A 23,993-nucleotide genomic window follows, 5' to 3' on the forward strand; every position below is an offset into this window, starting at 1 on the left:
GCTGAACGGCGCCACCTGGAGCCGATCGGCTCCGTCCTCTCGTCCAAACAGTCTGAGAGTGGATCCAGCAGCGGGGGAATCGTCCAGTGACGGAGGAGAAGCACCAACCTGCGGTGTGTTTTCAGAGTAATCAGTCTGCTGTGACACACACACACACACACACACACACAACACTGGGGGAGGGCCTGGATTGCACATAGGAAACGGCCTGTGGCTGCTCAGAGAGGCGGCAGAGGGCGGCGGAGGGCGGCGGTCCAGCTCTGAACGCCGGAGGCTCTCCACCTGTGAAGGTTGGAGGTTCTCCGCCTGTCCTCCGGCCGCCGGCAGAAGCTTGTCCTCCCGGGTGGCCGGGCGATGCTGGGAATCGAACAGGGAGCCGTACGGTGCGGCGGTTGAGCCGACGGGCCAGCTGGCCGAGCGATGCAGGTATTTATGAGCTTCTCTCCGTTCCTTCTGCACAAACGGCGAGCTGTTTCCAGCCCCGTCGCCGTGATGCGTCTCCGGCCCGGCCCCTGGGCCCGCACACCGCTCATCGCTGGTCTTAACGGTGTTTTCCTGTTTCTGAGCAGTTTCAGGTTGAAATAATCCCATGAGATTAGATTAGCTGGGCTCTATTCCTCCGGAGGTCGACTGATTCAGACAGTCCAGCCACCTTCTCTTTACTTTATTCTAAACTCTTTGTCTCAGCTCATTTACAGAAAACTGTCTCAAAACCCAAACATTCTGACATTTTTGTTTCTTTGTTACTTTAATTAAAGAGTTGATATATGAAGCTCTGATTCACTCGTATTTACGGTGACACGCTTCATTAAATGATCTAGAAAGAGGGAATAAATCTGTAAGATGTGAAGAAAAATCCAACCCAAAGTGGCAGATCATCATGTGACCACGTTTTACCGTCTCTTAATCTTACTCTGCATTTTTCCGTTGAACAGGTTTGTTATTTAAGAGATAATATCTGACAGATCATGACTGTGGTCTGATAATGAGACTCAAAACTAAGTTTTCTTGACTTGGTGTTACAGTGCCTTTACTTAACTTCGTATTTTCTTTGAATGAGTGGGTGTAAAAGAATAAAATATCAAATCAGGACCGGGGACTGACTGCAGCGTTCGCCCTGAGCGGCGCCGGCGGTCAGGACTGTGTTGAGAGAGCCGGCCGTGCATCAGGATGGAGCCGCCTTCATTAATGATTAGCGGCGGAGGCAGGAAGCGGAGCGGCGGCCGGCTGGACGCGCCGGCGACGGGAGCTGTTGACGCTGCAGGACGGAGACTTTGGCGTCGTCCTGTTTGTGTTGTCCCGCTCTGAATATGTCATGTTACTGGTTGACACAGGGCCCTATTTACCTGAAGGCTCCGGTGAGGCAGCAGCAGCAGCCCACACACACACACACACACACACACTCTGTCAGGTGAGACGGTGGGTGAAGACGGCCGGACAGGAGCCGGAGAAAGACCCGGGGGACGACGGAGACACTTGGGGGAAGTGTGGTTACTTATTGCTGAGTTAATGGAGTGAGAAGGGCTGAATCAGCAGCATACCTTGTACACAGGAAGGCAAACAAGCAGCACACACCAGGAGGTCAAACAGATCGAGCAGAGGCTCGGGGTGGGGCGGGGGTGTTCCACCACCCCCCGTGATCAGACACAGTCGGTGTACCAGTCTGGAGCTGATGTTAAAGCCACTGATCACACAGGACCGCTTCCTGCTGAACGCCAGCGGTCGGCCTCGTTACTCTGAGACGGGAAAGTAACTACAGTAAAACGTAAAAAGTTTTACATCTAAGATAGAGATGTTTTCTGAGTGGATTTCATAAGCCAGGTACACAGAACCCCCCCCCCCCCCAGAACAATCAGGTCAGTGTGAAACATCTCAACCTGCATCCAGGTGAGGACAGGTTTCCCTGAACCGGGGAGGACAGGTGAGGACAGGTTCACCTGGACAGGTCTCTAGTCCTTGCAGGGTAACAGGTCTACAAGTGAAGACTTTTTAGAAAAAAGTTAGAGGACAGGTGGAACCACAGGAATTCACTCCACTGACCAAAAACAAACACAGGAAATAAACTCATGATTGATTTCAAACCTTGAAATCAAGACTTAAGGTTTGAATGAAACCTGATGTTCTACTGTCTCCGTTCTGTTCTTACAGTTGAACTCTCGCTCGTGGACAGAAGAGTGACGGAATGACCAGCGGCGGCCACCAGCTAACATGAACCCGACGTCGTCCCTCGTCCTGTCGTCCGGCGGGAGACTCTCTCCCAGCGACAGCGTGACGTTCCTCCGTGACGTCCCGGGGCCGTCCCCCACCCCCCCGACGCCCTCCTGCAGCATCGACGAGTCCTACAAGTACATCTTCCTCCCCATCTGCTACTCCTTCACCTTCGTCTTCAGCATCTCGCTGAACTCCGTGGTTCTCTACCGGTCGTTCCGCCGGACCAAGCGCTGGAACGCCTCGCTGATCTACATGGTCAACCTGGCGTCCACGGACTTCATGTACGGCCTGTCTCTGCCGTTCCTGGTGGCGAGCTACGGTCATGCGCGACCGCTGGGTGTTCGGGGACTTCATGTGCCGCCTGGTCGGTTCCTCTTCTACTTCAACCTCTACGGCTCCATCTTCTTCCTCACCTGCATCTCCGTCCACAGGTACCTGGGGATCTGCCACCCGATGAAGGTGATCACGCTGGAGAGCAAGAAGGCGGTCAAGTTCACCTGCGTCCTGGTCTGGGTCGTGGTCTTCGCTTTGACGTGTCCCATTTTCCGCTTCGCCCAAACCGGTCACGTGACCAGACTGGCAGAACTCGGGAACAACGGTAGCGTGAGTGCGGAGAACAGCAGTTCTGACGGCGGCGGCTCCAGAGACGGCGGCTTGGGGCCGGTCTTTGAGGAATACCGGAACTGCTGGGACGACGCCATCGATAAGGAGTTTCCCGACTACGTGCCCTACGGCATCACCCTCCACCTGCTGGGCTTCTTCCTGCCCTTCTCCATCATCGCCTGGTGCTACTCCCACGTGGTTCTGACCATCTTCAGGACTTTGCACTCGCGGCCGTCGTCCTGCAGAGGCCCGGCGGACGGCCTCCGGGGGGCGGAGCGGCGGGACAGGAGCGGCTCTGCGCCCGGGAGACGAGGGAGCAACGGACTTCTGAGAGCGGCGGGGCGGGACGAAGGCGTCTCCATTTTCCTCGGCGCCCGTTCTCCGTACGCCGGCCGCAGACGCAAATCCATCAGGACCATCATCACCATCACCTTGCTCTTCGCTCTCTGCTTCTTCCCTTTCCACGTGACCAGAACCATCTTCCTCCTCCTGAAAGTGACCAGGAGCGTCCCCTGCCACACCATGACCACCGTGTCCATGTGCTACAAGATCACCAGGCCGCTGGCGTCCTTCAACGCCTGGCTCAACGCCCTCCTCTACTTCCTCACCAAAGACAAGGGCGGCGCCCACTGCTGCCACGGCGCCGGCGCCGGCGCCTCCGCCCAGCGGCATGGCGGACCGCTGCTGCCGCTGAGAACTGTGAGGAGAGGAGGAGCGGCGGGAGGCGGAGGGATGGAGGAGATGGCCGACAACCAGGGGAAGCAAGCGCTCCACGGTTTGTCGTACACGAACAGAGCTAAAGTCAGATATATAGTGGAGTGACTCCAAATCAGTTCACCAGACGCCTGAGGAGCATTTAGTTGCTGCTGCCATGACTGAATCAGCAGCTGAAGGGAACTTTCTCCCTTTCTCAGTCAGATTAAAGGAGGATTTGTTGTTGGGTTAAAAAAAAAAACTTGAAATCCCAGGGATGCTCCTTCATATGCTTCGTTTTGTGTTGTACTGTAGTCTTAGTTTTATCTTGCTGTATCAGATACAGCTGAGGTCAAAATGAGTAGTCTTTTGTGAGATGATTTGTGCGCAAAGTAAAATGTGTGGACATCCAAAACAAAACTTGGATGTTTGGAGAATCTGTGTTAAAGATTCATTGATCTGGTTAATTGGGAATGAAAACTTTGAATTTCATAATTTAGACCTCAGCTGGAAGTCCTGAAACAAATGTCAGGTTTGTTCATTCGGAGCGCCCTCTGCTGGTCTGACTGTGAAAATGTCACTTTAACACGTGGAAATACAATTATTACCCTGTCAGAACCACTGAAATACTGAAATACACTGAAGAGCCTGAAAGCTTCGACGTTCGCACCGGCAGAGACAAACGTCGACCTCTGGGAAGGAGCTCTGTTCCTGCAGACTGTTGGGATGTTTTGTAACTGCTGTATTCATGGGCAGTTTGCTGGTACCATCAGTGCTTGAATAAATACCCTCCCTTTGAGCAAGGCATCTTCAGGTTTCTGTCAGATGTCCAGATGAAATGTAATAAAGGGTAAGAAGGACGTCGACTGTCTCACAACACAACGAAGCTCCTGTCTTCACAATAAAAGTCCATTCTTCCCCTGATGATGTGCGCACACACACACACACACACACACACACACACACACGTTTGTATCTATATCCTCGTGGCGACCTTCCATTGACTCCCATTCATGTCTAACTCCTAACCCTGACCCTTACCCTAACCCTAACCCACCAAAACAAGCGTAGCCCTAAAGAAATGTTTTTGCACTTTTACTTTTTTCAGTAACAACAACATGGCCAAGAAAACACTGTTTCCCCCCATGGGGACCCAAAAAATGTCCCCACGAGGTAGGTCGTGCCAGCTTTTCCTATCCTTGTGGGGACATTTGGTCCCCACAAGGACAGAAATACCCGTACACAAACACACACACACACACCCACACGGAAAAGACTGTTGTCTGGGCCACAAAAATGAAATAACTTACAAAACTTTATTTAGATTTTATGTTGTGAACGTTTAATGGAGTCACTATAGACAGGCGGAGGAACTGCAGAGAAACAAGATATATTCACATTTTTTACAAATAACCTGAAGTCTCCCTCTCCCTGTGCTCCGAGCCGTGGACCAGGTGAGGACACCATGGACCAGGTGGGAACACCACAGACTAGCTGAGGACTCAGCGGGACAGCAGAGGGAGATCACCGGGGTTCATGATGAGGCTGGAGTCCAGGTTCAGAGTATCTGCACATCGAGACAGAGACAGACAGACGGACGGACATCGGCCATTAGGTCCCGATTGGACAACATCCTTTTCAAATGAAAACAAAACTTCTGTAGCATGCTGGGTTTCGTTTACACGACAATGGCGCCACCAGGAACGACTCAACACAACTTTCTGAGAACATACTGAGGAAGCGCCGCTACAAGTCATGTGCCGCTCGGCCACAGTAGGCAGCTGGAACTCTAAGCCACATGTTCACCAAAGGGACAATAATGACAACGTTTTCTTCCTGAATTTCATGACTCCCAGTCCATATTGTCCATATTCTCTTGGTTCCTGTCCTGGTCCAGATTCTCCTGGGGCGGGTCTCTGTTCAGATTCTCCAAAGACTTGATCGTTTTAGAGTTGACAGTCACCACAGTAACAATCTGCAACACTTTGCTTGAAGCACCCGGTATCACACATTATAAGCTACATTTATGCCATTATAGCACGTGTAGCTATAGTTATAAACACTCATAATGATCACAATGCCAGGACCGAAACCTAACCCTAACCTCGGAAAGGAAAAGACAAAGCGACGCTGTTTCACTGACATGTGGTGTAAACAGTCTAACTGTCGTTCTGGGACCACGGTCTCCATCTCCGCTCCGTCTCACGTCGTCAGCCTCACCTTGACGAAGTTGTTTGAGTTCTTGGAGTTGGACGCCTCTCCGAGTCCCTCCATGTCCACCAGGTCGCTGTTCACGTCCGAGTCGTTCAGAGCGCTCAGCGTCACGTCTGCAACACAGTCAGGCCCACATGACAACCTGGACTCTGATCCACAGATGGACACGTGGCTCCTCATCGGGGCCAAACAGCTTCACTTCAGAGAAACGAAGCACTTTGAGACAGTCCTTCATGGTCCATTCAGTGTGTGCGTGAAGAAATGTTCTCCCTGTATGCAGACGATTAACCGCTCTCATCAGTACTCACCTGCAGTCTTCTGTTTCTTCAGGGGGGGCTGACCTGACAGGGGTCTCTGCAGGCCCGACGCCACCGCCTGAGCCGTGGACACCGAGATGACGGCTGGAGCGCTCTGCGTCGTCCTGGCGACGGCGGCCGCGGCTTTCTTGATGACCTTCTTGGGAGGGTCAACGGCGACAGGCAGAGCTCTTCTTCATACAGCTTCCTCTCAGCGAGGTCTTCGTCTGACTGCTGCAAGAGAGCGGTCACACAAGACCGTCAGCGCTGTGTGTCCAGGCTGCGTGAACAGAGCTGATAATCCATCTCAAGTTCCTCCGCTGGTTAGCATTTAGCATAATCTCTGAAGGTTAGCACAGGTTTCACAGTGTAAATGAGTGAGTTCTTTTCACTTTTGCAGGACTATAATCTCTGTGTTGGCTCAGTGGTGGACTGCAGACGGTGATGGAGCTGGTTTAATCCCTGAGGTTACACTTCAGGTGTCAAGACTTCAGTACTCATGGGAGGTGGACCTGGCCGAGTTCAACGGGAACAAATGAGACGTGGAGACAGAGCCTGAAGGTTACCCTGCTGGACTGGAGTCTGCCACAGGATGGAGCTGCATGGTCAGCTCTCCCAGCTTAGTGAAAGCAGCTCCAGCCGCAGAGAAGATCTCCCCGACCTGGCAACACACACCGACAGGCTGAGGTGAGACTGAGGTGTGGAGTGAGCAACAAGTGAGGCGATCGCACAACATTACAAAGCACCGAAGCCAGATCAATGGAGTTTTCCAACACAGACATACTGAAGGTCTGTTGATGATTTGTAGATGGTCTGTCTTTTGATGGTTGGTCTGTTGATAGTCTGTTGATGGTCAGTCAATTGATGATCAGTCTGTTGCTAGCCAGTCTGTTGCTGGTCTGTTGATGTTCAGTCAGTTGATCAGTCTTGTTGATGGTCTATCTGTTGATGGTCTGTTGCTGGCCAGTCAGTTGATCAGTCTATTGATGGCCAGTCAGTTGATCAGTCTATTGATGGTCAGTCTGTTGATGGTCTGTTGATGGTCTGTTGCTGGTCTGTTCCTGGTCAGTCTGTTGATGGCCAGTCAGTTGATCAGTCTATTGATGGTCAGTCTGTTGATGTTCGGTCTTACTTTAGTAGAGGCTGACGTCATCTCGTTGCCTCCCCCCCCTCGACACTGATCACTGATGCTAACGGAGGAGCTAGTTAGCATCCGGGGCTCGTCTCGACGCAGCGGCAGACCGGACCGGGTGGAACAGACCCGGCTCTCACCAGCGGTACCCGGACAGGAGCGGCATACTGCGGGTAACCGACGGGTCACCTGTGCGCTCACGCACTTCAGCTCCGTGCACGCACACAGACCACAGCACAATGCACTGCTGCTGCCCTGCTGCTGCTTTCACGGCCCCTCGGAATCCACACTACCACCGTTTGAGCGCATGAACACATTTGAAGCAGTTTAGTTTCAAAACGGTGGAATGACTTTTATTTTACCCACTGTAGACTAGACAGCGGTATTTTAAATGAATATTATGTTATTATTAACTTATATGACTGTACACTTTGAAATAAACAACTAATTTAAGACCATACATTGGGAGAACGGGTGCAAAGGGCTGTGTGGTTTTGTTCCTGGGATTTGATTTCTGAGTTTGGAGTGATTTTGCTTGCTGTTCTGCATTTGTTGTTGTTTTATCCTTGTCTGTTTTTGTTCAGCCACCACTGTGTTCCTCAGCCCGTTTTTTCCCGTGTGGACGGACGCTGCAGCCGAGCTGACCGCTCCGTTCTGTTCAGTGTGTTCCTGAAACAGCAAACATTAAGTGATCATCAGAGTGTTAGTGACATGTAAGTAAGACAGGATTAGTGTTAGGCTTCCCCAGAGTCGTTTCCTCATCCATTTTAGAGCGTGACTGGTGTAAACAAAGTGTCAGGAACGCAAACAATAAAATATTTGCGCTCAACGCTCCAGTTCCGACAGTCTCTGAATGCAGCACCGTGTGCGTCATCACGTAATTTATTTTGCACCGAAAATCTAATTGATTGGTTGGTTTGTTGAGCGATTATCAGTTCAGCCAATCAGAGGCAGAAGTGGGCGGGGAAATAACCTGAAGCTAGTCTTAAATGTAGAAGTATGAAAATATAAAAGAACTACTAAGATGGGAATTTATTCATATTGACATAGTTTATGACGGTTAATCAAAGAAGGCTCGTGCCACTGAAGTCTGTGTTTGTAACCCGGACTGTGGATGATTCCATCAGATGTGCTGCTTCCTGTTTGCTTCAAAGTTTTTTTCCTTTCTTTTTTTTTTCCTCTTTCAAGTTTTATTAGCATCTCCTAATCATGCAATCAGCAATAACGGGATCCAAATACAAATTCACAAAAAGGGTCTTAAAAAGAACACACATCAAAACCAAGAAAATAAATACATGAAATAACAAACAATTAAAATGATGAAATAGACAAAAGACCAACACATAGGGATCTGCTTTACATTAAAGTTGAAATAATTTACTAATTACCAATTTATTAACAGGAACATCGTCATTTAAAGTGGAAAACATGGTGGTTTATCATTGCAGACAAATGAAAAAGCAAATGAGTGTGATGAAAGGAAAACATGAATCAAACTGTGAACCCATTTAGAGCACCAAGAACAGCTGAAACAACCGAATTGTCAAGAACCGATAAAACAAATGGAAGAAACCCCACAAGAGCCAGAAAACTCTCTACATCAGCAACAGAAGAAGAAGGATGGCGGAACAGCAGAAAAGACCGGTAACTGTGAACAGTTATTCACTGCAGTTCCAAGAGAAAGAGAGAAAGTCTCCTCTGAGTCTGGTTCTGCTGTGTTTCTTCCACCTCTTGTTGAGTTGTGGGTTTTTCTCTTGTTTTCTGCTGAAAGTTTAATCCACGTACAAAGTTAAAAAGTTGAGTCATCACCAGCTGAAAGGTTAATTATTTCAATAATTACAAGTTATTCAAGTTACTGTAAAGTAAATAAAAGTGACCTCAGAGGTGTGGCCCCGCCCCCTCCTCCCGGTGGGCGTGGCCTGGCTCTGTGTCCGGAAGCGCGCGGGGCAGTCGGATAACGGGAGGCGGCGGAGTGCGGGACGGAAACATGCGGGGCCTCGTCTGCGGACCCAAGCTGGCGGCGTGCGGGCTGGTCCTGAGCCTGTGGGGGGTCGTCATGCTGGTGAGGGACAACTGCCCCACCGCGGGGTGACAGGGGGGAGGGGGGCAAACAGCCCCGAGGGGCGTGAGCACGTGACAGGCGGCAGCACGTGATCAGAAAACACTGCAGGTGTAAAGTTTTCAGGAGAGTAAAGGTCGCTGGGCTGGTTCACATGACCAACACTCTGAGCTGCAGGGTTTTAAAGAGTTCTATTTCTGAGAAAAACTCTTCAAAGCAACAAATCATCTATTAGATCCGGATTTATTTCATCAATTTCTTTCACCATTAATTCAATCTTTATTGAAAGTGAGTCAAAGCTGAAGGACTGAGGCAGATTTGGATATGACGGTTCAAAGAATTATAAAAGTTTTTCTTATGTTCTTTTCCTTGAGTTCTCCTGCTGTGTGTGGAGTTTGAAGTATTGAGAACAGTTTATTTTCCAGCCGTGTGTTTCATTCAACCCAGAGTACTGCTGTAGACAGTACATCCTCTGATGGGGCATGAGAGGCATAAAACAGCACTGTTGGGTTTGTTTTTTTTAATAAAAATGTGACTTTTGTGTGTTGATCTGTTTAAAGTCAAGCGGATATTTACTTGAATGTGTGTTTTTCTCATTATTGTCTATTTAAAGACAGTTCTAGCAGTCACCGCCGCTGTAGATAAACACGATCCATAAGGAGAAGAGCTGCTCCCCTCTAAAGGTTTCTTCTGCTTCAGAGCCTGCTGGGGATCTTCTTCCACATTCACTCAGCAGTGCTGATTGAAGACTTACCTCTCATAGAAGACGACTTCGATCCCAAGTGAGGCTCCTGCGTCACGACACACACACACACACACACACACACACACAGATCACTTCCTGTCTGTCCGGAGAGGTCAGGTCCCTCCGGTGCCGCTCCGCCTCTCCTCCAGCGGTGCTCTCTCTCCCGTTGCAGTGCCAACCCCCCCGAGAAGATCTACCAGGTCTACAACACGGTGGGAACCAACTGCCTGATCGCCGCCGTCGTCTACCTGCTGTGTGGCGCCTTCTCCTGCTGCCAGATCAGGCTCAACAGGCAGAAGGTCAGAGCCGCGACCCCGACGGGTCCCAGGCAGACGCCGTTTAGATTTCAGTCGTTTCTGAACATTTAGAGGTTTGGTTTAACATGTCATGTGTGTGTCTGTCTTTCTGACAGAATCCTCAGTTCGCCCCGCATCTTTGGTTAAATTCATATAAAAAGTCAAAAAGAATACCCCCCCCCCCAAAAAAAAGAAAGACCAAACATTCAAAATTACAACTCAGCAAAGGAGGGATTTCCAGGTCGTATTCAATGAGCTGAGAGAGTTTAAAGTTGCAATAAAATAATAAAACTGATTCCCGTTTTCCACCTGTCAGTGAAGAAACATTCCCTTGAAACAATCTGTCGTCTCCATCCGCTGAGAACTCATCTGATTGGCTCTGGGACCAGGAAGTGTGACGTGTAGCTCCGCCCACCGATGCTGTTCCATCCCGGAACTCTCATTTTAAAAGAATCAAGTTGACATAGACATGGTTGATGGAGACGACAGATTGTTTAAAGGGAATGTTTCTTCACTGACAGGTGGAAAATGGGAATGATTTTTATCACTTTATAATAAATTTATGACTTATTGCACCTTTAAGGAAATATGTAAACCGGTAAAAAAAAGTTTAAAACAGTCAGTTTTCTTTCTGTCTTTTGTTTCTTACTCTGTCAGGAGTATCTGGTGCACTAGCGCCCCCTGCTGGCCCGGAGCCCCCTCCCCCCCCAGCTCTACAGTCTACAATGGTCTGCCATCGGACCTCGGACCGGTGAACTGGGCACCTGAACGGATTCTAATCGGAGTGATTGATGGAGAAGAATCACTGAGGAACAGAGATCGGACAATCAAATCAATAAAGGGATTGATTCAGTGGAATGTGTGTGTGTGTGGTTCGTTAAACTCCTGTTTGCCAGAAAATTAAAAAAAAATTATTTAAATTTGATTTAAAGGTGCTGTAGGCAGGATTTTGCTAGTCAGTGCTAATTTTTCTGTGTTTTGTTTGGATTAAATGTTAGAGTATCCATTGATAATCCTTTAGGAGTGTAGCATAATTGCACTACCGCGAGGGCGCAGCGTTTCCATCTGTCTCTGTTCTGAGCTGAAAAGGAATCTCCACAGCTCCAGGTATCTTTGACCAATCAGAAGAGCCCCTGAGGCTCTAACGTGATTGGTCGAGGGGCGTTCGTCGCACGTTCTTGTGGGAGGGGCTTAACTTGCATAAGGGCGTGATGTCAGAGAAAACAGGACAGGATTGGCTGTGCTGGGTTTCAAATCACCATCTTAGATGGGTCAAATCGCCATCTTGCTTAGGGTTACCTAAGCAAGATGGCGGAGATGCGGAATCCTGCCTACAGCACCTATAATTTTGAAAATAATAGTTTTACAGTTTGTGAATGAAAAGCAGAGTGAAGAATAATCTTATCTCCTTTAATGTAAGTTCAAAAGCCAAGTGTGCGCCTCAGGCTAGCGCTAGCCTGCTAACGAAGCTCTAAATGGTGATGCTGTTCTCGATGCGGCTGGGCAGCAGGAACAGGTACTGCAGCTCCAGGCCCTGGTTCTGCTGCTGGATGTGCTCCTCGATCCGCCTCAGCTCGTCCCTGAAGCCGTCGATCAGCCGCCGGGCCCTCGGCTCGCTGAAGTGCTCCTCGCTGGACTGGCCCAACGGAATCTGAGCACCGGGAAACAGGAAGTCAGCGTCTGGAGGCTTCGTCTGGCTGGAGCTGCATCAGGATCATCTGTCTTTAGCTGTTTAACCTCCGCAGGTTAGAGTCAGTACTGTTATCCGTTCAGATGCTTGTCTGGATCAGCAGCTCTTTCGTCAGACCATTAAAACATGTTGGCAGTAAATAAAGAAACAAATCATCTGTTCAGGTTGAAATAAACGATGGGAGACAGCTGTGAGGTGACTACAGACTGACTGTAGGCCGACTCTCAAGAATGATTGTTGACTAAACTGACTGCAGACCCATTGTAGACTAACTGAAGCCTGACAGTAGACCTCAGACTGACTGGTCTGACTGTAGACTGATTGTACATTGACTAGCCTCACTGAAGACTGACTTATCTGACTGTAGACTGAATATAGACTGACTAGTCTACATTTTTTTGTAGATGGACCAGTCTGACCATAAACTGCAGACTGGCCAATCTGACTGTAGAATGACTATAGACTGACAGACTGGCTGTAGAGTTGTTATAGGCTGGATGTAGACTGATAGACTGGCTGTATACTGAGTAGACTGACTGGTTGTAGACTGACTGTAGTCTAATAGACCGGCTGTAGACTTGTTGCTGACTGTAGGCTAATTGTAGACTGGTCAGACTGCAGGCTTGTTATTGACCGACGAGTCAAACTGCAGACTGACTTTATGCTGATTGTAGACTGACTGTCGTTTTCAGACCGATTGTAGACTGTTGGAAGATTGTAGACTGACTGTAGACTGACTGTACTCTGTAGACCAGAGATAGAGACTCCAGTCCTGTGTCGCTGATGTCTTGCATGTTCCAGGTCCCAGTTGCTACACAGCTGACTGCTAAGAGGACTCAGTACTGGGCTTTTCTAACGGTTTGATGAAGAAAGGGGTCGTCTAAAAAGACGTCGACGCCGGAGGCCTGGAGTTGCTCCCCCTGCTGTAGACTGACTGCAGACTGAACGATTAAGGAGGACGTCGTCTCTCACTCACGGCGTCCGGCTGTCTTCGTCCCAGATGCCACGTGATCGCCATCTGAACGCAGGACTGGCTGACGTCCGGCAGGGTGGCCATGATCGTCTCCATGGTAACCGCATCCTTGTCTGCCGGCGGCGGCTGCCTCATGGTGCAGGGGGTGTTGGGTACCCAGGCACACCAGTCGAACTGAAACGCAGAGGAGGGCTGCAGCTGTCTGACCTGTGCGTGTGTGTGTGTGTGTGTGTGTGTGTGTGTGTGTGTGTGTGTCCACCTGTCCGTTGTTGGTGGCAGCATGCTGTACTGTACTGTGGAAGATGACCACCGTCAGCAGAGTGCTGAGCTCGTCTCTGCTGCTCAGTTTACTGCTCAGACCTGAAAATCAAACAGGACGTCATGATGTGTGTGTGTGTGTGTGTGTGTGTGTGTGTGTGTGTGTGTGTGTGTGTCTGTTGCAGTGAAATCAGAACAGAATGTCAGTCATTCAAAGAGTTTCCAGGCGTTCGTCTCTCCCCGTGTGGATCTTCATGGTGACATTATCACGTGGTTCATGTGTTCATCAGGCTGTGGCTCACTGAATGGATGAAGGACTGACCGAAGTTGGGCAGGTCTGTGAATCCCTCCTGGGAGACGTCTGTGATCCAGGCCTGAAGCTCCAGGTCCGCCTGCACCTCCAGGTCGGAGGAGTAGTACAGGCCGAGCATGCTGGTCACAAAGCTGCAGGAGGAGGAGGAGGAGGGGTCTGAGAGGAGGTCTGACAGGTCTGAGGTGGTCTGAGGTGGTCTGGTCCTGCTCACCTGTGTATGGCGTCCCACAGCAGCAGGCTGTGCTCCCGGTAGTGGTAGTCTGGGAGGCGGGTGACTCCTCGGTCCAGGAAGTCCAGCGGGGGCTGCAGGGAGCGGTAGGTCAGGACTCTGTACTCCCTCTGGGCCAGGACCAACAAGCCGTCCCCCCCTATGGACGCCACCTGCTTGAAGATGCCGTCGGCGGAGATGAGCTGAGAGCGCCCCCTGGAGTTGATCTCCAGAGTGTAGCGCAGGTGAGGAGCCAGCAGCTGCAGGACCACAGAGACACAGTCAGGGTCTGGCACCGACCGGAACCAGAACCAGAACCACGGTGCCAGAAACCCTGCTCAGCCCGGCCGGACAGAGAACACACACCTTGCTCAGAGAACACACACCTTGCTCAGAGAACACACACCCTGCTCAGAGAACACACACCTTGCTCAGAGAACACACACCCTGCTCAGAGAACACACACCCTGCTCACATTCCAGGACCAGCACTCACATAAAGATCCGTCACCTCAGATATGTCAATTATTTTATCAGGAAAATGATTCATTTATCATGTTTCCTGTTAAAATGTGACTAAAGACAGAGTGAGAGCACACAGGACACATCTGTGTGTGTGTGTGTGTGTGCGCGTGTGTGTGTGTGGTCTCACGGTGTTTCACCTTTTAAACAGTTTTGGACAGGAGCTGTTTTGAGAGGACAGCTGTGGACAGCTGTGTCTCACTGAGGTCATGACAGGCCTCAGCTTCCTCTCCAGCAGCAGCTGACGGTGTCTGCTCTGGATTAGGTGATGTTTCCACAGCCTTTCATCAGCGGCTCCTCACAGAAACTACTCTACACTTTAGTTTTTCACCTCAATCAAACAAAAAGAAAATCAAATGTTTGTTTTGCGCTTTGTGGAGCCAGCTGCAGGGCTGCAGGTTATAGAGCTACAGGTTGTAGAGCTGCAAGTTATAGAGCTGCAGGTTATAGAGCTTCGGGCTGCAGAGCTGCAGGTTAAAGAGCTGCAGGTTGTAGAGCTGAAGGTTATAGAGCTACAGGTTGTAGAGCTGCAGGTTAAAGAGCTGCAGGTTATAGAGCTACAGGTTATAGAGCTGCAGGTTATAGAGCTACAGGTTATAGAGCTACAGGTTATAGAGCTGCAAGTTGTAGAGCTACAGGTTATAGAGCTACAGGTTATAGAGCTTCGGGCTGCAGAGCTGCAGGTTAAAGAGCTGCAGGTTATAGAACTACATGTTATAGAGCTGCAGGTTATAGAGCTACAGGTTATAGAGCTACAGGTTATAGAGCTACAGGTTATATAGAGTTGCAGGTTATAGAGCTACAGGTTATATAGAGTTGCAGGTTATAGAGCTATAGGTTACAGTGTTGTAGGTTACTTGGTATAACCTAGTGATCTTCAATGCACAAGACCCAGAATAAACTCCTGTACAAGAGGATGTAGATTTAATTTACCACACTTTAGATAATTAATCAATAAATAAGAATAAAGAAGATAATCGACGGCTCCTTCAGGATGGTTCTTATGCAGCAGGAAGGTGAAACTGTCACAGGATTTGTACTCAATTTATAAATGAACCAACACTTCACACCTATCAGTCAAAACCAAATCAAATTGTTCTGCAACACTTGAACGTGGCAGGCTGACAGCCGGCTCAGGTGATTTAAACCACATCCAAGATGGCCGCTCCATTATGTTTACCTTATAAACAGGGTGCACGGCTGGCAGCTGCCTCAGCGTGGCCACGCAGAACACCTCCACCACCAGGTGAGTCCTGAGCAGGTGGGACAACACCTGGAACACCTGGAACTCGGCGTGACGCACCCACATTTTAGCCAGCATCCAGGCCAGCGGGGGGTCAGAGGGCAGGAAGACCAGGGCATCCGGACCCGGGGTCTGATCCAGCTGACGGGGAGACACCCGGACTTTAACCCGGACCACAGGTTTTGCAGATAGAACCATGTGAGGAGTGTGTGTCGTTACCTGGATGGCGATGGGTATGAGCCCCTCATCGGGGTGTTGGTACAGGAGGCAGAGCGGAGCAGCGATGTACTGAGGTATACCCTTGATGGTGTTGGTGGGAACGCCGTCCATGATGGCGTAATCTAACAGGAAAATGTTCCCCGCCTGGACAGAGACGGACATTCAGGAACCAAGACACAAACAGACGGACCAAGAAGTGGATAGATGAAATGAAATCTTCCAGTTTCAGATCAGTTGAGACCACTGAAGCGTTGATGAACACCACTTATCGCTGTTTCTTTCTCTAAACTTGTAAACACCTTCATCTCTTTGTCCAGGGTACTTCTTCCAGACATGGAGCTTTGCACCATGTCTGCTGTGACGAGGAGGTTCTCCGGAATCTTGCTGCACTTCTGGATCATCCTGGGGTTGGATCCATTCAGACACTGGTAGCCGAAGAACCAGTCCTCCCTCCAGTGATTCATGCAGTACTCTGGACGGCAAGCAGGACGGCCGGGTGAGCAAAGTTCAGCAGCAACGAGCAGACAATCCTTCTATAGCATCATGAGCGCAATCATTTAAAAAAGAATAACTTCTTTAAAAAGAATCACTCTTTACAATTCTGTTTTGAATTCCAGCTGTCCTTGTGCTCATCGGGTGTTACAAACCAGCGATGGGGCTTCGCAGGCTCCAGAAGATCCGTTTGAAATCGTCCAGATCGTCCCAGGACTTCCCGAAACGGATCGCCAGCTTCTTGAGCGACAGCTCCAGCAAGCTGACGACACACACGGGGGACGCTTCAGCTGTCTTACCAACGGCTCAGGGAGGGATTCTACAAACCCGTGAGACTGCTCTGACTGACAAACGTGACCCGATCTGCAGACGCTCAGACGAAGGCTGAAACCTACGCGTACTGCAGGGAGTGCTCGAAGTCGCTCCTCTTCTCATTGTCGAATCGAACATCTTGAGGTAAATCAGCTTCTGTTTTGGCGTCGATGCATCGGGGAATTCCTTCAGCCCACGTTAACCATCTGACACACACAACAAGCCATCAACACGTCTTCAGCGAGTGTGTGTGTGTGTGTGTGTGTGTGTGTGTGTGTGTGTGTGTTTGTGTGTGTGTGTGTGCCTGACCTGTAGAGCCGCTGTCTCTCCTGCAGCTCCTCCTTCCGGTGGGTCAGTAGAGCAGGTATCGACTCGTCCATCAGGGTTTTAGCTGCAGAAGCAGAAACAGACGAAGACAGTTTCCAGCTTGAGGTAGTCCTGGTCTGGTTCTCTTGTCCTGGTTCTGGTCAGCGGGCCGTACGTTCGACACCCCTTCCTACCTGTTCCCTCTCGTATCTCCAGCTGAACGTCTCCGATCAGCCAGCGGTAGCACGGGAACACCAGCTCCTCCTCTTGGGTGGGAAGCTTCACCGTCACGTAGCGACAGAACCAGTTGTCCTCCACCCAGAACCGCTGCTTCTCCAGCCGGACCAGGAGCAGCGGGCCCAGAGGGGCCGGGCTGCTCACCTGGTACCGATCCACCTGGAGGGTGGAGCGACAGGAAGCGTCTTAGTGTCTTCACGTTACTGTCCCTCCACAGAAGTCCAGCCCGGGGTAGTTTTGTTAAACTTACCGCCCCTCGACAGAAGTCCAGCCCGGGGTTGTCCAGCAGGGTCCTCTCGCTCTCGCCGTCCTCTCCCACCAGCGTCATGAAGACGTAGTTGTTGGTTCCTGCATACTGTGACGTCCCGGTGGCCACGGTAACGGTGTACACCTCCATCTGAGGACAGGGGGGCTGAGATCCTGTCATCACGCTTTTTGACTCTTTGAAGGTTATCTGTAAGAGACACTTTTCACCAATGGCTTTAAAGGGGCTGTATCACGCAAAATTCACTTTTTGTATGTTTTAACCTTCTTATATAGTTATGTACTCACCAAAAACACCCCCAAAGCATTTTTTTCCTTCGTGCCTGCGTGTTTGAGCTTTCCTCGTTGTTGTGCTGCTCAGAGAGGCAGCCCCTCCCGCACCCATAAAAATGCTCTGTTTCCTACGTTCACGTCACACGGTGAAGATGGCTCCCCTGAGCCCCCCTCCTGCAGGCCCTCGGCAATCAGCATTGCCGCTTTTTTCTAACTCTGATTACGGAGATAAACTTTAACCATCGTCTGAAAGCAACAGTCAAGCAAGAGCAAGAGTCTGAAGGGTCTGAAGGGTCTGCGCTTGGTGAGTTTCTAACAGGAAAAGACGTTTTCGCCTGTCTTTGAGTGTAGAGAAGCTAGAGCTAAAGAGCTAAAGCTAGCCAGCCTACCGGTATTTGTTTTCAAGCGCTGATTGGTTGAAGTTCGCTGTCAGTCAAAGTCCACAGGGGGAGAGGCGAGATTTTCAGTGAAACGGAGCGTTTTCTCTTCCGGGTTTTCCGAATTAGCCCCAGAAAATCTTTTATTTCACACAAAATTACTTTTCCTTAGCGCCAAAAATAAACTATTACCATGTTAATGCCATTTCTAGGATTTGGACTTGCTAAAAAAGCAGGATACAGCCCCTTTAAAATTCACACATCATCACCATTATTCAAAATCATGACAAAAAGTAATCAAGCTGAAATGTTTCATGATTATTTGTTTCCTAATTTTTCCAGTTGAATTCCCTCCAGGTCCTGGAGATGCCCTGGTTTTACAGATAGCAAACCGCCCTTCATTCAAGAGACGAAGACCTTCTACATGACTTCAAGCTTCAGTATTTTTTTCAACTTTGCTTTCTCAAAAATACCTCCGTAAACTCAGTATAAGTTTACATTTTGCATGTAAACGGACCCTCGGGGTGGTTTTCTCACTGCTCAGCTGCGCTCTGCTCTGTCCACATCTGGAAACGATCAAACATGCTTCTGCCTCATTCACCGACTGTCCGTCACTGTTCAGCTGCAGTCCAGCCTTCAGCTAAGATGGGAACGCTTTTGTTCTTGTGGATTTTGCAAAACATCCACAGAAAGTTACTGATTAATTTCAGACCTAATCACATTGGAATATCATAAAAATCCATCCATCCATCATCCATCATCCATCCATCCATAAAGGAAGCTTTGTCTGCACAGCACCACCCTCTCAGGTGCAATCGCTCATATTTGCATGAATGAGTTTGCATGTTAGCTTTGTCATCATGACTGTAAACACTGTGTAGGGGCTAAGGCTACGCCACCCAGACTCAACCCACAACGGCGGCGGCGGTCAAAACCGTATTTCCTCTCCAGGCTGCAACACCTGCCGGGCAATGATTACTTCCCTTTTATACACCTGGTGATAACTGGCTCCTACACACTGGAAAACTTTGTTAGAAGGAAGTCTGAAGTCACACACACACACACACACACACACACACACACACACACACACACACACACACACACACACACACACACCAGTAGCCTACTTCTCTTCACTTTGACTAATCAGTTGTAAGTTTCATTATTTGTAGCAATCACACTGGTAGTTTGTAGCAGCCACACTGGTAGTTTGTAGCCATAATACCCACTTGTAGCAGTGACAGTGGTCATTTGTGGCATCACCCATGAGAGTTGATTTCTATTGATTATTTCTCATGGATCAAGTGTTGATGCTGTGAAAATACAGTAAGTCTAGAGTTGAGTTTTGATTCTCACTTTGACAAAACACATGCGATGTTAAAGTGAGATGAGACGTTACGGTTCGGCATGTCCCTGACAGAGGAAAATAAAGTAATTCAGCATCAACACAAACCTGCTTTTTTTTTAACAGGACTGAACAGATTTCCGGTCAAATCTGAAACACAGAAAGACACAAACCTTCAGAGAGTCGGCTGAGTCTCGTCCCCTCTCTTCTCTCTGGATTCAGGCTCTTCTCTCACTTCCAAACTTTCCTCTGCTGTAACTTCCAACGGTCAACGGTGTAAGTCTCACTCTTACTTCACCTCTGGTTTCCTCACACACACACACACACACACACACACACACACACACACACACGCTCAGTCTTGTATTTCTATCCTTGTGGGGACCGTCCATTGACTCCCATTCATGTCTAGCCCCTAACCCTGACCCTTACCCTAACCCACACCACAACAAAGCCTAACCCTAAAGAAATGTTTTTGCACTTTTACTTTTTTCAGTAACAACAACATGGTCAAGAAAACACTGTTTCTCCTACTTAGGGACCGGAAAAAGGTCCCCACAAGGCACGTCGTTCCACGTTTTGCTATCCTTGTGGGGACATTTGGCCCCGACAAGGATAGAAATACAAGAACACACACACACACACACACACACACACACACACACACACACACACACACCAGTAGCCTACTTCTCTTCACTTTGACTAATCAGTTGTAAGTTTCATTATTTGTAGCAGCCACACTGGTAGTTTGTAGTAGTCACATGTAGTTTGTAGCAGTCACACTGGTAGTTTGTAGCAGTCATACTGTTAGTTTGTAGCAGCCGCACTGGTAGTTTGTAGTAGTCACAAGTAGTTTGTAGCAGTCACACTGGTAGTTTGTAGCAGTCGCACTGGTAGTTTGTAGCAGTCGCACTGGTAGTTTGTAGCAGTCGCACTGTTAGTTTGTAGCAGTCGCACTGGTAGTTTGTAGTAGTCACATGTGGTTTGTAGCAGTCACACTGGTAGTTTGTAGCAGTCGCACTGGTAGTTTGTAGCAGTCGCACTGGTAGTTTGTAGTAGTCGCACTGGTAGTTTGTAGCAGTCGCACTGTTAGTTTGTAGCAGTCGCACTGGTAGTTTGTAGTAGTCACAAGTAGTTTGTAGCAGTCATACTGGTAGTTTGTAGCAGTCGCACTGGTAGTTTGTAGTAGTCACATGTAGTTTGTAGCAGTCGCACTGGTAGTTTGTAGTAGTCACATGTAGTTTGTAGCAGTCATACTGGTAGTTTGTAGTAGTCACAAGTAGTTTGTAGCAGCCACACTGGTAGTTTGTAGTAGTCACATGTAGTTTGTAGCAGCCACACTGGTAGTTTGTAGCAGCCACACTGGTAGTTTGTAGTAGTCACATGTAGTTTGTAGCAGCCACACTGGTAGTTTGTAGTAGTCACATGTAGTTTGTAGCAGCCACACTGGTAGTTTGTAGTAGTCACATGTAGTTTGTAGCAGCCACACTGGTAGTTTGTAGCAGTCACACATGTAGTTTGTAGCAGTCATACTGGTAGTTTGTAGCAGCCACACTGGTAGTTTGTAGCAGTCATACTGGTAGTTTGTAGCAGCCACACTGGTAGTTTGTAGTAGTCACATGTAGTTTGTAGCAGCCACACTGGTAGTTTGTAGCAGTCACACATGTAGTTTGTAGCAGTCATACTGGTAGTTTGTAGCAGCCACACTGGTAGTTTGTAGTAGTCACATGTAGTTTGTAGCAGCCACACTGGTAGTTTGTAGTAGTCACATGTAGTTTGTAGCAGCCACACTGGTAGTTTGTAGCAGTCACACATGTAGTTTGTAGCAGTCATACTGGTAGTTTGTAGCAGCCACACTGGTAGTTTGTAGCAGTCATACTGGTAGTTTGTAGCAGCCACACTGGTAGTTTGTAGTAGTCACATGTAGTTTGTAGCAGCCACACTGGTAGTTTGTAGCAGTCACACATGTAGTTTGTAGCAGTCATACTGGTAGTTTGTAGCAGCCACACTGGTAGTTTGTAGTAGTCACATGTAGTTTGTAGCAGTCACACATGTAGTTTGTAGCAGCCACACTGGTAGTTTGTAGCAGTCATACTGGTAGTTTGTAGCAGCCACACTGGTAGTTTGTAGTAGTCACATGTAGTTTGTAGCAGTCATACTGGTAGTTTGTAGTAGTCACATGTAGTTTGTAGCAGTCACACATGTAGTTTGTAGCAGTCACACATGTAGTTTGTAGCAGTCATACTGGTAGTTTGTAGCAGCCACACTGGTAGTTTGTAGTAGTCACATGTAGTTTGTAGCAGTCACACATGTAGTTTGTAGCAGTCATACTGGTAGTTTGTAGCAGCCACACTGGTAGTTTGTAGTAGTCACATGTAGTTTGTAGCAGTCATACTGGTAGTTTGTAGCAGCCACACTGGTAGTTTGTAGTAGTCACAAGTAGTTTGTAGCAGTCATACTGGTAGTTTGTAGCAGCCACACTGGTAGTTTGTAGTAGTCACATGTAGTTTGTAGCAGTCATACTGGTAGTTTGTAGCAGCCACACTGGTAGTTTGTAGTAGTCACATGTAGTTTGTAGCAGTCATACTGGTAGTTTGTAGTAGTCACAAGTAGTTTGTAGCAGCCACACTGGTAGTTTGTAGCAGTCATACTGGTAGTTTGTAGTAGTCACAAGTAGTTTGTAGCAGCCACACTGGTAGTTTGTAGCAGCCACACTGGTAGTTTGTAGTAGTCACATGTAGTTTGTAGCAGTCATACTGGTAGTTTGTAGTAGTCACAAGTAGTTTGTAGCAGCCACACTGGTAGTTTGTAGCAGTCATACTGGTAGTTTGTAGCAGCCACACTGGTAGTTTGTAGTAGTCACATGTAGTTTGTAGCAGCCACACTGGTAGTTTGTAGCAGTCACACATGTAGTTTGTAGCAGTCATACTGGTAGTTTGTAGCAGCCACACTGGTAGTTTGTAGTAGTCACATGTAGTTTGTAGCAGTCACACATGTAGTTTGTAGCAGCCACACTGGTAGTTTGTAGCAGTCATACTGGTAGTTTGTAGCAGCCACACTGGTAGTTTGTAGTAGTCACATGTAGTTTGTAGCAGTCATACTGGTAGTTTGTAGTAGTCACATGTAGTTTGTAGCAGTCACACATGTAGTTTGTAGCAGTCACACATGTAGTTTGTAGCAGTCATACTGGTAGTTTGTAGCAGCCACACTGGTAGTTTGTAGTAGTCACATGTAGTTTGTAGCAGTCACACATGTAGTTTGTAGCAGTCATACTGGTAGTTTGTAGCAGCCACACTGGTAGTTTGTAGTAGTCACATGTAGTTTGTAGCAGTCATACTGGTAGTTTGTAGCAGCCACACTGGTAGTTTGTAGTAGTCACAAGTAGTTTGTAGCAGTCATACTGGTAGTTTGTAGCAGCCACACTGGTAGTTTGTAGTAGTCACATGTAGTTTGTAGCAGTCATACTGGTAGTTTGTAGCAGCCACACTGGTAGTTTGTAGTAGTCACATGTAGTTTGTAGCAGTCATACTGGTAGTTTGTAGTAGTCACAAGTAGTTTGTAGCAGCCACACTGGTAGTTTGTAGCAGCCACACTGGTAGTTTGTAGTAGTCACAAGTAGTTTGTAGCAGCCACACTGGTAGTTTGTAGCAGCCACACTGGTAGTTTGTAGTAGTCACATGTAGTTTGTAGTAGTCACATGTAGTTTGTAGCAGTCACACTGGTAGTTTGTAGTAGTCACAAGTAGTTTGTAGCAGCCACACTGGTAGTTTGTAGCAGTCATACTGGTAGTTTGTAGCCATAATACCCACTTGTAGCAGTGACAGTGGTCATTTGTGGCATCACCCATGAGAGCTGATGTCTATTGATTATTTCTCATGGATCAAGTGTTGATGCTGTGAAAATACAGTAAGTCTAGAGTTGAGTTATGATTCTCACTTTGACAAAACACATGCGATATTAAAGTGAGATGAGACGTTACGGTTCGGCATGTCCCTGACAGAGGAAAATAAATCAATTCAGCATCAACACAAACCTGCTTTTTTTTTTAACAGGACTGAACAGATTTCCGGTCAAATCTGAAACACAGAAAGACACAAACCTTCAGAGAGTCGGCTGAGTCTCGTCCCCTCTCTTCTCTCTGGATTCAGGCTCTTCTCTCACTTCAAAAGTTTCCTCTGCTGTCACTTCCAACGGTCAACGGTGTAAGTCTCACTCTTACTTCACCTCTGGTTTCCTCTCACACACACACACACACACACAGTCCAGCAGTTGTTTGGGTTACAGGGAGGCAGTTGTGGTTCAGGACAGGAGTTTCAAGCGGTGTTGCAGCAGTGTGTCATAATTTACACAAGTTATTTGGAACCTCGCCAGGCACGCTCAAACTGTCGTCCATGCAAAGTAACTTCGGTCCCAACTAGAGTAAAGAAACTCTGACACACACACACACACACACACACACACACACACACACACGCTGAAACTGGGTCACCATCTGGGCAGTGCGGCGCTGGATAAGATCCACATCACTGTTCCGACGGTTCCTTTAGAGTGAATGTATGGAGGGGCCAAAGCAAACAGGAGTCTGATTTCCAACAGGAAGTACAGACCCAGTGCTGAGGAGGGAAGAGCTGCTGCGACACGGCGCCTGGACAGAGTGGGTTGTTGGTTTGAACGCCACCAGGAGCTGCTGATCCGCTGACCCGGCAC

At 48.5% G+C, this 23,993-nt stretch overlaps 2 protein-coding genes and 2 pseudogenes across 5 annotated transcripts; 2 read left to right on the forward strand and 2 right to left on the reverse strand.

The window, feature by feature from the left end:
* Positions 1 to 219: 219 nt before the first annotated feature.
* LOC115385327 (P2Y purinoceptor 3-like) lies at positions 220 to 4,306 on the forward strand (annotated as a pseudogene).
* A 498-nt stretch (positions 4,307 to 4,804) lies between these two features.
* On the reverse strand, positions 4,805 to 7,413 carry LOC115385337 (chromatin complexes subunit BAP18-like; annotated as a pseudogene).
* A 1,650-nt stretch (positions 7,414 to 9,063) lies between these two features.
* rnaseka (ribonuclease, RNase K a) lies at positions 9,064 to 11,099 on the forward strand. Its single transcript, XM_030087906.1, has 4 exons — positions 9,064 to 9,211; positions 9,908 to 9,990; positions 10,126 to 10,252; positions 10,907 to 11,099. Exons 1-4 carry the CDS (start codon positions 9,137 to 9,139, stop codon positions 10,922 to 10,924), a joined length of 303 nt encoding a protein of 100 aa, XP_029943766.1. The 5' UTR covers positions 9,064 to 9,136; the 3' UTR covers positions 10,925 to 11,099.
* A 563-nt stretch (positions 11,100 to 11,662) lies between these two features.
* alox12 (arachidonate 12-lipoxygenase) lies at positions 11,663 to 23,681 on the reverse strand. 4 transcript variants are annotated; one of them, XM_030087023.1, is made up of 14 exons: positions 23,386 to 23,681; positions 19,457 to 19,535; positions 17,272 to 17,418; positions 16,979 to 17,180; positions 16,788 to 16,869; positions 16,562 to 16,684; positions 16,322 to 16,428; positions 15,974 to 16,146; positions 15,675 to 15,818; positions 15,393 to 15,596; positions 13,695 to 13,951; positions 13,493 to 13,614; positions 12,916 to 13,272; positions 11,663 to 11,900 (listed from the first exon to the last, which is right to left on the reverse strand). In XM_030087023.1, the coding sequence occupies exons 3-14, from the start codon at positions 17,416 to 17,418 to the stop codon at positions 11,710 to 11,712; spliced, it is 2,109 nt and encodes a 702-aa protein (XP_029942883.1). In that variant the 5' UTR covers positions 19,457 to 19,535; positions 23,386 to 23,681; the 3' UTR covers positions 11,663 to 11,709. The 4 variants fall into 4 exon arrangements, with proteins under 4 accessions (XP_029942883.1, XP_029942886.1, XP_029942885.1 ...); XM_030087026.1 differs by lacking the exon at positions 23,386 to 23,681 and having other exon boundaries at positions 12,916 to 13,086; positions 13,172 to 13,272; positions 19,457 to 19,594; XM_030087025.1 differs by lacking the exon at positions 19,457 to 19,535.
* Between the last annotated feature and the right edge of the window lie 312 nt (positions 23,682 to 23,993).

Source organism: Salarias fasciatus, chromosome 3, assembly GCF_902148845.1.
Source record: "Salarias fasciatus chromosome 3, fSalaFa1.1, whole genome shotgun sequence".
Classification (NCBI taxonomy): Eukaryota; Metazoa; Chordata; class Actinopteri; order Blenniiformes; family Blenniidae; genus Salarias; species Salarias fasciatus.

Excerpts from the sequence above, each read along its gene's own strand:
- rnaseka (XM_030087906.1), top strand. The coding sequence starts at position 9,137 with ATGCGGGGCCTCGTCTGCGGACCCAAGCTGGCGGCGTGCGGGCTGGTC. Across the intron at positions 9,212-9,907 it reads TGTGGGGGGTCGTCATGCTG|AGCCTGCTGGGGATCTTCTT; the intron begins GTGAGGGACAAC and ends CTTCTGCTTCAG. Across the intron at positions 9,991-10,125 it reads GAAGACGACTTCGATCCCAA|TGCCAACCCCCCCGAGAAGA; the intron begins GTGAGGCTCCTG and ends CTCCCGTTGCAG.
- alox12 (XM_030087025.1), bottom strand. The coding sequence starts at position 17,418 with ATGGAGGTGTACACCGTTACCGTGGCCACCGGGACGTCACAGTATGCA. Across the intron at positions 16,870-16,978 it reads GGAGATACGAGAGGGAACAG|CTAAAACCCTGATGGACGAG; the intron begins GTAGGAAGGGGT and ends CTGCTTCTGCAG. Across the intron at positions 15,819-15,973 it reads CCCTGGACAAAGAGATGAAG|GCGGGGAACATTTTCCTGTT; the intron begins GTGTTTACAAGT and ends GTCTCTGTCCAG.